Source organism: Amblyomma mixtum, chromosome 3 (assembly GCF_055824585.1).
Source record: "Amblyomma mixtum isolate Tamu chromosome 3, ASM5582458v1, whole genome shotgun sequence".
In the NCBI taxonomy this organism is placed as follows: domain Eukaryota; kingdom Metazoa; phylum Arthropoda; class Arachnida; order Ixodida; family Ixodidae; genus Amblyomma; species Amblyomma mixtum.
In genome coordinates, this window is record NC_143014.1 from 32,693,606 (window position 1) to 32,706,900 (window position 13,295).

The 13,295-nt window shown below is 43.9% G+C and overlaps 1 protein-coding gene across 2 annotated transcripts in view; it reads left to right on the forward strand.

The window, feature by feature from the left end:
• LOC149349595 (regulator of G protein signaling loco-like) overlaps window positions 1–13,295 on the forward strand; it is a 55,706-nt gene that overhangs the window by 27,747 nt on the left and 14,664 nt on the right. For both annotated transcript variants that reach the window (XM_089578612.1, XM_089578611.1), the window contains exons 7-14: window positions 1,884–1,970; window positions 5,130–5,451; window positions 6,606–6,775; window positions 10,138–10,317; window positions 10,390–10,587; window positions 10,994–11,096; window positions 11,250–11,389; window positions 13,003–13,132. In XM_089578612.1, coding sequence (XP_089434738.1) covers window positions 1,884–1,970; window positions 5,130–5,451; window positions 6,606–6,775; window positions 10,138–10,317; window positions 10,390–10,587; window positions 10,994–11,096; window positions 11,250–11,389; window positions 13,003–13,132 — 1,330 coding nt within the window. The remainder of the gene's footprint in view (window positions 1–1,883; window positions 1,971–5,129; window positions 5,452–6,605; window positions 6,776–10,137; window positions 10,318–10,389; window positions 10,588–10,993; window positions 11,097–11,249; window positions 11,390–13,002; window positions 13,133–13,295) is intronic.

The following is a 13,295-nucleotide window of genomic DNA, read 5'->3' on the forward strand; positions in this document are numbered from 1 at the left end:
CATCCTTGGCATAAAGGTTGCATAACCTGCTTCATACTTATTGTAGAATAATTAAATTTGGCAGAGGTGGTCCCACCAGTAATATAAACTAGCCCCACAAGTTTCAATGAAATCGAGCAAGTGGTTCAGAAGTTCACTGTTCAGGGTAGTGTCTTAAAAGGACCTGACTGACAGTAGTCTCTTACTGCTTATTTGTAAACAGGTGAATACGATGCCCTAGTTGCGCACTACTGTAACACAGTTGTGACCGGAATTTTATGTAGGGTTAATTTTTTGGGTTGAGTAAGAGCAATCAAAAAAGGCTTTTAACCGCTGCTTCGCATGCAGCTACAGCTCTGCATGACTCACTAGAATGTTGTCTAAGTGATTGTCATCTTGGCTTAGCATATGCAATAATGGCTTATAAGAGGACGTCTTCCCTCATGTAATTGCCATGCATAACACGCAGCAGCCTGGACTGCTGCAGCTAATTAATCGAATCATGTTGACAACACAGTGCAAAAAGACGAGGAACCAGAGAAAGAAAGACACAGGACAGGCGCTGTCTTTCTTTCTCTGGTTCCTCTTCGTTTTGCGCTATGTTGTCACCATGAATCTTTACTAACTAGCCCAGTTGAACGTCTTGCTAATTAATCGAAGCTGCGAGGAAACGCTAAAAAACCAAAACTCGGAATTTACTCAGTCGTATTCGAAGCAAAACGTTGTTCATTTAGGAAATTGCTTGACATGAACATTTAAAACGTAAGGAGAAAATGTATGCAACTATGTTTGACGGAGGTCCTTGCTTGCATTCTTTTGCATTTTCAAGTATTATCCATGCAATGTAGTGAGTATTCAAGCGATGGTTCGGTTACTGTGCCTAGGCAGAACAAATACGGTCAGTGATATGCGCGACAAGAAAGCTAGACCTGCACCGCAAGCAGCGTAAACGGCGGAGCTCAAACAACATGACGCGCAAGTTTTGAGTCAAGCCCGCGAACGAGTCCGACTACAGCCAAACTAATACGCCACGTAATGTGCACAATGTCAAAGCTACACCTGCAGAGCCTAGCAGAGCCAGCAGCGTGACCGGCAGGGCTAAGACAACGAGAAGCACTGCGCTTTCATAGCCTGCGAGCGAGCAAATCCTTCTAAAGCCATGCCGAACGGCACTAAGTGTGAAGAAAGACTGCAGTCACTTGTGCTTCACACCAAATCCTCAAAAAAAAAAGAGGAGAAGAGCTGGAAAGTTCAAAGCTTTTCGTTACTTTTGCTTCATTGAGGGGCTTTACGAGAGCAGAGCGCCGCGCCGGAAAGTCAGCTTGTGTTGAGTTCCTGAGCCGAAGAGAAGATTCTATCCCTTGCACGCAGCAATCACACCGCCCGTGGCGCTCGTTTTGCTGCAATGTAGGAGCCCTCTCTTGTTAATTAAGGGAACTAACTAGGAAAGACACATTGCGGGGAAGCTAACTGAAGGGGACGGAGTAGGGCACGTGCCCACTAGACGCAGGTATGATCCTAGTCGCAGCGGTTGCATTTCAATGGAGGTGAAATGCTAGAGGCTCATGTACTAATGGAGGTGAAATGCTAGAGGCTCAATGTACTGTGGTATGTCAGTGCATGGTAAAGAATCCCCAGTGATCGAAAATATCTGAAGCCCTCCACTACGGCGTTCCTCATAGCCTGAGTCGGTTTGGGACGTTAAACCCAAAAACCAGCTAACCAACTTGCTAATATAATAATTGATAGATACACATTGAAACACTGCAATTCAAACCAGAGGCCCTTGTAGTTTTTAAGGCCAGATAAAAATACAACATTGTTTTAAGTTCCAGGCTGGGTATACCTTTTGACAAGTGTGTTGGTTGTTACCATTGGTGAGTCTAACTCATTCTTTTTTGCAGGAGTTCCTGAAGAAAGAGTTTAGCCAAGAAAACATATTCTTCTGGGTGGTCTGTGAGCAGTACAGAAAAATGCTCGACAGAAGTGAGGTAAGCATATTGAAGAAATATATTTCCTTAGCAACCCTTGATCCAGTGGCGGTCCTAAGGGGGAGGGGGGGGGGGGGGGGGAAGGGGCGGTCGCCCCCTCCCAAAAGCCTCTGCACATTTTTCCGAACGTCCGTTTTAAGGCGGAAGCCTTTAATGCCTCATCGTTGTAAGCAGGAGTTGTCGACAGAAAATGTCACGCTTTTCAATTGGTCGAAACGGCCGTGACGTCACAGGGCGCGAATTTCAAATGGGGCCAATTGTACTTTGGCTAGTAACCATGCAACCAATTAAAGGGATCGTATAGTGATGCTCCAACTAAGAGGGACTGAGTTTAGTTAATTGCTTAATTAAATCAATTAGCCTACTAAGATAGAGAAGAATATAGAGGTCAGAAGAAAGAGGAAAAGAAAAGAATATAAAGAGCCGCGTAGCAGTAACAACCGCGTCCGCAAAAACAGACGCTGCTGAAAAAAAAAAAACAGATAACCGGCCGAACCCTCGTTCGCTCCACCACCACCTACTTCTCCACCCAGTTTCTCGTTTCATATACATTGTGTCGAACATCCCAGACAGTTCCAACATTTGAGAGGTGAATGACAGAACGCGATGGATAGAATTGCAATAGTACAAATATCAAATAGCCTAACTAACCTTTCCAGTCAGACCACATAAATCAGTAAAACCGAATACGGAATTGATAGAGTTGGGGAATCGAACCAGGGTCTCCGGAGTGCGACACGAGCACGCTAGCCACTCTGCCATGCCAGCTGAACGGTTTAGAATGAACAAAGGCGCGTCTAGCTAACGGCGTCTTCGTTCACTCCCATCTTCCCCCCTTCCCTTACGGCGAGGTTCAGGTGTCCACCCAGATATGCTAGAGAGAGAGATACATTTCCTTTCCTCAAAAATAAATTTACCCTCCAGCAAGGCGTAGAACCGAATGGGCGATGGCGTTCTGTGGACTCCCTGGCAGCGTTGCAAGACGCTGTCGCCTTCCACTCTTAGAGGCGAAGCTCAACATCTTAACCACACATCAGTGACACAAGCAGACAGCCAATGGACGCGTCATTCGCTGGCAGCACTTGAATCATCATTCACAACCACATTCGTGGCAGAATGCTGTACTCAGGCTTTCGCCTTGCACCACTTTAGTCGCCAAAGTGGCTCCTAATTTTCGGCCTCTCGCAGAGCGAGATGTAATTTTTGATGAAGAACTGGAAAGCTTTTTCATCTGTGATGCGTCAAGTAGCTGCCTACTTTGTCCGTTTGCCGTGTTAGCGGCTGCCTTATTTCACACAATTAAACGTTCTAAACGTTGGTAGTTATAGGAGCACAGTTCGTAGTGATTGTCGAGGTATCGTGGTCTTGCCATGCCCGCACCGTTGTCTTGCCATGCCGCCAGCGCGGCGATGACGGCGGTGCCATTCACCTGCGGTTGCGGTGGTTAGCAACCTCTTTGGGGCGGCAAAGAGCCACCCATTCATGTCTTTATCCCACCATGGGACACAGCGACGCCAGAGGGGATCATCCCTTTTTGGCTTGACAAGGAGCGCCGACCAGACGCCTTGTCGGAGGGTACTGAGGGCGGAACAAAGCCACTTCCTAGAACTGAGTAATGAAGGCCGCTAATCCCACTGGTGAAATGTTCGGGTAGGTGCTTTGACCTTCGTGGACATGCCATGGCGGGATACCTCAGCCGTCGGCTTGTTTCCCCTGGCATCCAAATGAATGTTGCTCGCATAAATGTTAACATTCAAATATTGAGTAATGGTATAACATCTATACCGTTCACCATTTATTTTTCAACAACAAAGCGAACAAAATTTTTTGTGGAAATAAAATAAATAAAAAATCGTTTCTATTTCTTTTTTCTTTTTTGATAAACGGAAATCTGTCCCCTCTCCACCCCCCCTAAAACGACGCTCTGGGACCGCCACTGCCTTGATCATGAATTTCTACCCAAGTTTCTATATACTGTGGCCTTGTTCATTGTGTTATGTTCGTGTCCTTTTAAGCAAATACGGTATGTTTGAAAATCCTGTTAGCTTGGCAGGTGTGTGGCCGTAGTAAACGTAATAAACATAATGAATGGTGTTGTGAAATTCCAGAAGCACAGCAGAATCTTGTTAGTGCACCTCCTCCTTGGTACATACTAATGAGCACGGCAGTGCTTGGGACGCAATTGCATGAAATTTCCTGCTCGACCACCATTGAAACAAATGTATCTGCTGGCTACTTTGTTCGCATTGTTTCCCATGCACTTGTCAAGATAGTTAATGCATATCATTTTAACTCTTTGTTATGTACAAGATTAAAGTGCCTAGTCAACAGGTAGCATCGCTGGTGCTGTGCTGTGCCGTGAAACCTTCTCTGCCCACACTTGGCCTAATTGCTAATATATCATGTTTAAAGGAAAAAGAAGGCTTTAGGATATGTGGTGGACCTTTGGAAATGCCTGCATATTCTTAAAAAAGCTTTTTTTAACTGACAGATTACTATAAAGGCCCGTAAGAAATGGCCTGATTAGGATATTATTTTGCGATAAATGCATATTTGAAATAAGCATTCTATGATACACCTGTGTGCCAAGTTTCTGAGACCCTCATCCCCCCTTAAGCTTCGATAGCAGATGTTGCAGCTAACAACATCTTTTCCTTCCGTTTTGTTTTGTTTTCAGTAAACCACTAATATGAAGCCTTTCAAATAAAGGCACCATAAGATTGTATGCATGAAGTTCCTACAGAGTGCACAGGCACTTCATTTCCATGGATGCTTGCATGTCTCTGCTGTAACAAAGTGTGTGTTTTGCCTGTGTTCTTTAGCAATTCTTTGCAAGAATTTATTTGCATTTGGCCTTTAGTCTTTGATAATTTAGTCAGCATTCATTTTGTTGGGGGTAAATCTGTATGCATGGGGCAACTGCATGAAGTGACCCGTGCTGAAGGCTTTTGTTTGTTTGTTGTTGTTGTTTTTTTTGTGTACCGTAACCAAGTAAATATTTCTATTACATGCCATTCCTGTTGTGTTTTTATGGGGCTTTCTGTTAATTTCACTTTTTGACTGACTCGTGTCCTTAAAGTGCACTCTAACAGCCTTGAATACCATGTTTGGAACTCTTATCATTTGTTCTAGTAACAAGTGTTTGGTCTCTTTATGCAGCGCAAGACGGCTGCCAGTGCCATCTACCAGAAGCACCTGGGCTCAGGGGCACCAGAGCCTGTCAATGTTGACAGCAGGGCACAGCTGGCTGTGCAAGAGGGCCTCGAAGAGGCGGCACCAGATCTCTTTGTGCCAGCTCAAAAGCAGATCTTCAACCTGATGAAATTTGACTGCTACCAGCGCTTCCTGAAGTCGGAATTGTTCAAGCAGTGCATGCTGCGTGAGGTGCAGGGTGAACCAGTCTTTCCGGAAGCCGAGAAGGAGGTGTGGAAACTTCACAAGGAGGACAAGCGGCGCAGGTCCTTTCTGCCATGGCACAAGAGTAAGCTGGCCTTCTAATAAGTGGCTTGACCATGCATGTATTGGCTTTTGCTATGAATGGGGCTTGTTTTTTTATTTGGGTGAATTCCGTGACTGCCCGTATTTGTTAGCTTGATTTTTGCAGTGTGGCCCCTGTGGCAGGGTTATATAACCTGGTCGGCTTCAAGGTGCACTGCTGGGTGGCTGCATGCTATTGATGAGGCTATTTGGCTTGATCAGCCATTCATCAAAATGGATCACTTTACTACTGCTGTGATCTGCCCCTGGTTTTGGCGTGGCCAGTCCACAATTGTGGACAAGAAATGATTGACAAGAGGGTGGGGTGCCACACTGTGTACGTGTTGATGGCAGCAGTAGAACTCCCACTCAGTCATCTCAGTAGCCAGAACACGATTCTTTTTTGTGATGCCCATGCATGGTTTCACGTCAGTGCGTCATGCCATAGTTTGATCACTACAGTGACATGCTCAGCTGTTATCACTGACCACTGTGGAAGTAAATTGCTGTCGAAAGCTCCGACAACATTTGACTCTGCGATGCAATGGCACTCAACTGCGGTTAAAGTTAACTTCAGTGACATTTGAAAACTTAGTGTGTAGCAGGTGCTTACCGTGCACGCCATTTCTGGATGAAGTGTAAGAACGAATAGCATATACTGATGATTAAGTCAATCCCCCAACTGGCGACCCTCTCTGAGCAAAAAAAAAAAAAAAAGACAGGCTGTATTGGTTGGCAGCCAGCAGAGTGGCTCCAGGAGCAGCTCAGCCATCTCCATGGAGCTGTCCTGATGTTATTGGCATGCTGCCAAGGTCTGCACTGCAGAAGATGCGAAACTGAGGAACACACTAAGAGAGAAGCTAACGCTTAAAAAAAAAAAGTAAATTCTCAACAATAGAATTGGGGGAAGGGTTCATTATGTGAGTGGGTTTTAATAAGTATTTTTGACCGGCATATAGGTCAACCTTATGACTCCGCGTATAGGTTGGCTTCGATTATAAGTCAACCCCCCAACTTTAGAAGGTTATTTTTTCAGAAAAAAAAAAAAGTCGACTTCTAAGCGACAGTATACAGTAGGCGCTTGCATCATATTGGCACGACTGTAATTGTTGGCTTCGCTTGTTACCAGTTAGAACTTTATACATTCGTACTGTGCAGACCTCAAGTTGGTGGGCAGCAAGTTGGGTGAACGAGCTGCCTGGGCAAGAAGGTCCTCCAAGAAAAAAAAAGTGCCCAAGGAAAGCACGGCTTCTGACCTCGCCAGCAGCCACTCCTCTCTAGCTAGCAGTGAAGCTAGCCTGGGACTACTTTGTTCGGCCTCACGTGAGGTGAATGCTCTTTGTAATTCTCCAACTCAACCCCCGCCCCCTTTCCCCTCCTTTTCTTTACTGTGTTTCTCCTTCAACTTTCTGAGTTATTGTCACTAGGGGTTGCTTCTCGAACATTTCTCCATAGAAGCAGCACCCCACCCCATGTTTGCGATTATGTAAGAAATCTGACATGTGCTTAAATTCGAGGACGTTGCTAAATCAAAGCATAGAAGGGCTGATCTACAGTCGCTTACCGGCTGAAAAACCTGAAAAATGGCCCAAATAATTGAACCGTCCAAAAAATCCATAAACTTCACAAGAATCATTTTGCTGCCGTTCTAAAAATAAAGAAAGCTGTTTGCATATAGTGCACGCGTAATTAACTGTGAAAGGTAAGCTGGCAATGCGTTTTTTTTTTGCATTACCATATTTTTTGCTCATCCCGAAAAAGTTTTTGTAAAATTTACCCCGCATAATACACGCAGCCCCCAATTCTGCTTTGGTTTTTCAGGAAAAGAAGTGCATTCGTTACGCGAGTAAATACGATATGTCTGTGCTCTAATCTACGTTAGGTCGAAAAAACAAGCTTTTGGTTGAAAAACGATCCCCACAGTATTGCTGGTGTGTATATCATTCATCAATATGTACGCGTTCCTTTTGGTGCGTGATGGTTCCTCAACAAAGTCCGAAATATCGTGCAAGTACGAATTACTGTCGAACCTCGTTATAATGAAATAGTTTATAACGAAATAATGGATATAACAAAGGAATGACTATTCCCTTTGGAAGTTTGGTCAACACGTGCTATAACGAAGCTACGGCTATAACGAAGTAATCGCCAGTCCCTGTAAACTTTGTTATAATGAGGTTCAAATGTTTTGTTGGAGTCCTATAAATTGGTTGGCTACTGTCATTGACTTTGTACCCAGCCTTAAAGTTTTTTCATTTGAGTCACCTAAACAAATTGTATCCTACCAAGTCATATCCTACTGACCCCTGTTTGTGAGCATGATTAACAGAATTGAAACAGTGGGCAAACTTTTTTAATGCAGTTAATCACTCGTCTAATTCAGATGTTTTTAAAGGTGCCCATTTCGCTTAAAATTTTATATGCATTAAACAAATACACCTTTGAACAGTATAGAACGGGAAAAATGTTATCAGAAAAAACAAAATTGGATAAACATAAATATAAAGTTTTTAAATAAACAAAACAGATTCAAAGTCCCCCCCCCTCCCCCCCATTTAAAAAAAAAATGTTAAGAGTCACTGCACTTAAGTTTCACCTGCATCTGGTTAGGAAATTAGGAAAGCCCTTTCTTTTAAGGATAAGCTGGAAATCCTGAAGAAAGTCTACGAAGATCCACAGAGGAAGTTAGCCGACTTAGCGAAAGAACTAGACTTAGCACAGTCTATGCTCTGCATCATTGTTGGGTAGCGAGGCTTAGTCATGAAGAATGCGGGATTTTTCATAGTTTATTCGGTGACATCGAGGGAAAAGTGGTCCAGACGAACAATATGGACTCATTCGGCTGAAAATAATCACGCAAAACAAATAAGGTTGTATTTTCTTCGCTTTCGTGTTCAAGCTGGCTTGTTTTTGGTCAAGAATTTTGGATGTTACAAATATTTCGCATGCAGGGAAATATAGTACATTTTGAACTCTCACAAGTTTTGCGCAGTGTGCGCTACCTATCCCAGACTTCTCAGTTTCAGAAGAATTTAGCATCCTTCTCATCTTTCATTTGGCGTACTTTTTCATGCTAACTAGCGAATGTAGTGAATATTTCACAAAAGAGTGACTTTAATGCCACGTCCTCCGCCATTTTCTTGTTCACAAAATTTGCCGCGGTGCTGATGGCAATTTTTTTTTCTGAATTTTTTGTATCATGTGCATCTTGGAAACCCGGAATAGTTTTATGATACATAGGATGTCAATTTCATGAATCCCGGCATTTCAATGTTACAGATTCCGCAAATGTTTGTGCATGTGTGTAAAAATTTAACCATTGGTGTTTTCCGTTTGAAAACTAATGAATTGGCTTTCTTGAGGCTTGGGTATACAATTTAGGTAGAAAAGTACCCGTTTGGAATTGAAATAATAAATGGTGCCTAAAAGGGTTAAGTCTAGCACAAAAACAATCCTCCGACGGCTGCTGCGCACTCATGGGTTGGAAAACAAAGTGCGGCACTGTGGGGCACGACATTGCGATGTGCCTCGCTGCTGTTGACAATTGGCCGTGAATGTGCTGGCGATGAAAGCGAAAGGGGGGGGCCAGTGATCTTCTCGTTTTCGATCACAATTAGAGACATGGTGTGCACAGAAGCGGGGCTTGCAAAAGATATGCAGTTCCGTGTGCATTGCTCATGGCAACGATGGAGAACAAATAGCCAAGCCTATCCAAGCCAGTCCGATTGCGCCTGCTGATTTCGTTTAAATTCAAGATGGCGCCTTTCATGGTGGCGGGGACTTTGTTGGTTGTGACAGCGATGCCCGCTCGCGTCTATATTAGGTCAAAATAACAAACTTTCAGTTGAAAAGCAGTTTCCACAGTATTGTTGGTGTTTATTTTAGTCCGAAAATTTTAACTTTTAGACTCCACAAAGTCCGAAATATCGGTCGTGAAAATGTACACATTCCTGTGAGGTGCGCCACGGTTCTTCAGCGTAGTCCAAATAATTGGAGTCCGAAAAATCGGTTGGCTACTGTATTTCCATTTGTTTCTGACTGCTGGCTTTGCGACTGCGTCATTGCATGTTTATTGCGTTGAGCTGCACTCGCGCCGTCATGCCATCCCTTGGGGAACTACATAACGTGGGGCGAGGTGGGAGGGCTATGTGTCCTATATTTTCAGTCAACTTTTTTTCTGGCCAGCGAGGGGTTTGAGTTTGGGTGTCAATGTACAGGTGACAACACATCGTATATATTGCAAGTTATTACATTTTTAGTCTTTCAGGACATGTTTGCAAAGTCTCTGCATAATTTGCACACCCCCTTTTTGAAGCCCTAATTTAAAGAAAAAAAGTGTGCACATTGCGAGAGTAAATATGGTATTATTATATTAGCTTCGCAACCAAAAATTTGATATTTGCACACCTCTAGTTGTCATCTGAGCAAATGAAAGGGTGGTGTGTTGGCTAATGTGGAAACTAGTATTTTTAGCACCTTTGCCTGCTTTGGACCACCTGTGCGTCTGTACCATATATTGGTCTACAGTTGAACTAGCATATGTTAAACCAGTGTAGGCTGCTGTTTGGTGTCTATTGGTATCAAATAAATAATTTGGAAGGTGTTTCCTCTCGTGTCCTAGCATTTTGGGGCTATCATAAACATGAAGGTGAGCATTCATTTCTGGTCTCTTGGGTTTCTTTCATCGCAGTCACTTCCAGGGGCGCCAGATTCAAACTGCATTCTCAGTAGAGTGATACTCCCTGATGGCTCTTCCACTGTGGTTCGTGTTCACCGTGGGGAAACCGTTGGTGCTATGCTTATGCTGCTGCTACAGAAGCGCTCACTCACCTACTCAGTTGTGGACATCTTCATTGCTGGCTCAGACAAGGTTAGTTGCCCTGTAAGGTTCACTGCTAGAGCATACCTTACCCTGGCTTTTCTTTATTTTCTTCTTTCATAGCCTATCAATCCTAACGTTGATGTCACGTTGGTTGGCTGCAAGGAGATCCACGTTGAGCCCCGGGCAGTGTTCTGTGTGATTCTGCCTAACAGCAAGATGCTTGGTGTAAAAGCAGTTCCTCGTCGCTCGTGTGGAGAAGTGCTTCGCCCCATCTTAGCCAAGTACAGTGTCCAGTTGGAGCATATCACTCTGCGAATGGTGAGTAGAGGTTGTGTATTATGTTAACATTAGTTGTGCTTAGGGAGAAGAATGTGTGAAAGTACAGGAGAGAAACGCAATATTAGCTACTGCACATTTCACTGTTGCTCTCAGGAAAAAAAAAAGATTTGATTAGACGCATTGGGTAAGCCACTTGAAATGGAGGAGTGCTGGAGAGTTTGAGTATTGAACTGAGTGGCTGCTTTGACTGCGTATCAAACACTATTTTGGCTTTGGCAGGCTCACAATTTGTGGGAAAGTTGTAGTGACAAACACATTCTTAATATTTGCACCCAATGTGCGGCAACAGTTTTCTTGTGATGTTAAAAATACGATGGCTAATGACAGCAATGATGGCTAGAACTTTATGAATAACCAGAATGCTGAAGTTACCTCAACTTTGCAGTTTCCTGTGCAAGGTGTGACTCTGAAGCCATTGTCATCCAGTGCCCTTGTTGCTGATGTTGATGGCCAACATATCGTGGTGCAATTCAAGGAGAGTGGTTCTGGTAAGTTTAAATCTTTTTTACCTTAATCATATTTTAATTGCATGTGGTAACAAGAAATGTCAGAGTACTTAGCCAAAATATGTTACCTTTTGGCTGTTGCATCTGTGATGTGTCGAGTGCATTCCTTATGATCACGGCGCTTTTTTTTTGCAGAGAACCGCAGTGCACCTACTGTGCGACTTTTGCCCCATGGAGAGTCGGTGGTGCCACGGTTTCTGGATGCCATTCATGATGGGAAAGTGCAGTTTGACGACCTTGGTGTGACCGACCTAGACATTTTGTTTCCACCTGTGGTGAGCTTACTGTGTGCCCACACTACACTGACATGTGATTGTTAAGCTGGAAATTGAAGCACCATTTTTAAACTTTAGGTTGCTGCTGTGAGGGCTAAGAGCTTCAGACGAATGATAAATGGAAGCAAGCTTGGGTTACCCAGCTTTTGAGAAAGGTGTACAGTAGAACCTCGCTGTAGTAAATTTGCATGTAGTAAGATCATGGGTATAGTGAAGTGAAATTGCAGTTCTATAAATGCCTGTTCTTTTTTTTTGTTTTAGTTTACAGTAAGACACCTTTAATAAAGAAATTGTTTTAGTAAAGAGCGTTTGGCCGTGGCAACAAATTCCCGCAAAATCATGACACTGTGGTGTAATTGCAAGGTCAATAGTGTGAGCCAAACAGACATTGAAGACAGTAAAACGGCGCTCTTTGAGGCAGCTTCATCACTAGGCTCTGGATGCTGATGAGAGCAATGAGGGCAAACCAACTTTTCGAGGGCCTTGGGGTTGTGAAACACAGCGTGTGAAGAACACGAAAAAAAAAGGGGGATAGCGAGCTATGGCAGGAAGGCTGCGCAGGCCACTGAGAAAGGGGATGACACTAAAAGAGCAGTGAGGAGTAGGGAAAAATAGTGTGGTCGCTGCCCTGGGCAGTGTGAAGTAGTAGTAGTGGTAGTGCCTATTTATTGACATTTGATATGGAAGGTAACAGAATGTTTGCTGCCCCGGCATCTGCTATCGCGACTAGAAGCACCTGAGCTGGGGCAGCGAAGTAAAGGAGTGAAAGAAAAGGGGTGAGGGGACAGTAGAAAGGACAGGGGGAGGGGTACACTTTCAATGAATCTATTTACATATCTACAGGTAAACATATACATATATACAGGTCGCACGCGCGTGGAGATCTGGGAGATCACTGTTCAAGCAGTGACTGCAAGAAGCGGAGGGGTGGTGGCACAATGTAAAGGGTTTTGATGCACTTAATGGGTTAGGTTGGGTTAGGTTAGGTTAAGTTAGGTTGGGTTAGGTTAGGTTGGGTTCGGTTGGGTTAGGTTCGGTTCGGTTGGGTTAGGTTAGGTTAGGTTGGGTTGGGTTAGGTTAGGTTAGGTTAGGTTGGGTTGGGTTAGTTTGGGTTAGGTTGGGTTGGGTTAGGTTGGGTTGGGTGTATAGCCTTCTTTATACTAACTTACTGTCTTTATTTTGGTATATTGTTGCCTGCATGCTTGTATACTTTTTTCTATTGGACCCGTTACTAGCCGTTGGCTATGGGTCCGAGCAGTGTTTGCATACATTTGTAAAGCAACAAAGACCAATAAATAAATGAATGAATGAAAAAAAAAATTGATTGTATCGCACACATTCATTAACCATAGTTATAGCGAAAAGGTAAAGAATTGTGAAATAGTTTGATATAGCCAATTGTGGATCTCTTCTTTCCAGTCATCAGGCAACAATATATAAAAATTTCAGATAAATTTAAGAGGCCACCCTTTGTTCAACCTCCCAGTTTTTGCTTGTAGTGGCTGGCAAGTTGAGGATATGAGTTGTTTTAAGGTTGGCAAGTGTAATTTGCTGGAAAGGGAAAATGGAGAGAAGCACTGAATGTGAATTGTATGTGTTGGACCCCTGCACAGGTGGAACTGCGACAGTGTGGCAAGAGCCATGGCATGTACCTACCACCATCTGCACTGCGGCCAGGCGTCGAGAAGAGTCCCCTGGTTGAACGTTTGCGTCAAAGGGAAACCAGCCCACGGTCTAGAGATGGTAAGCATCCTGGTTGCGCACAGCTTCTGAAATCACTTGACAGGTTGCAGTTCCACATGGCACTGGCTGATAGGTAGTCAGCAGTGATCATTAGCAGAATTTACAAGTGGCTTGCATGGAAACTGTCAGTATGCATGTTCCTGGCATTCTGTCCTATGGATCC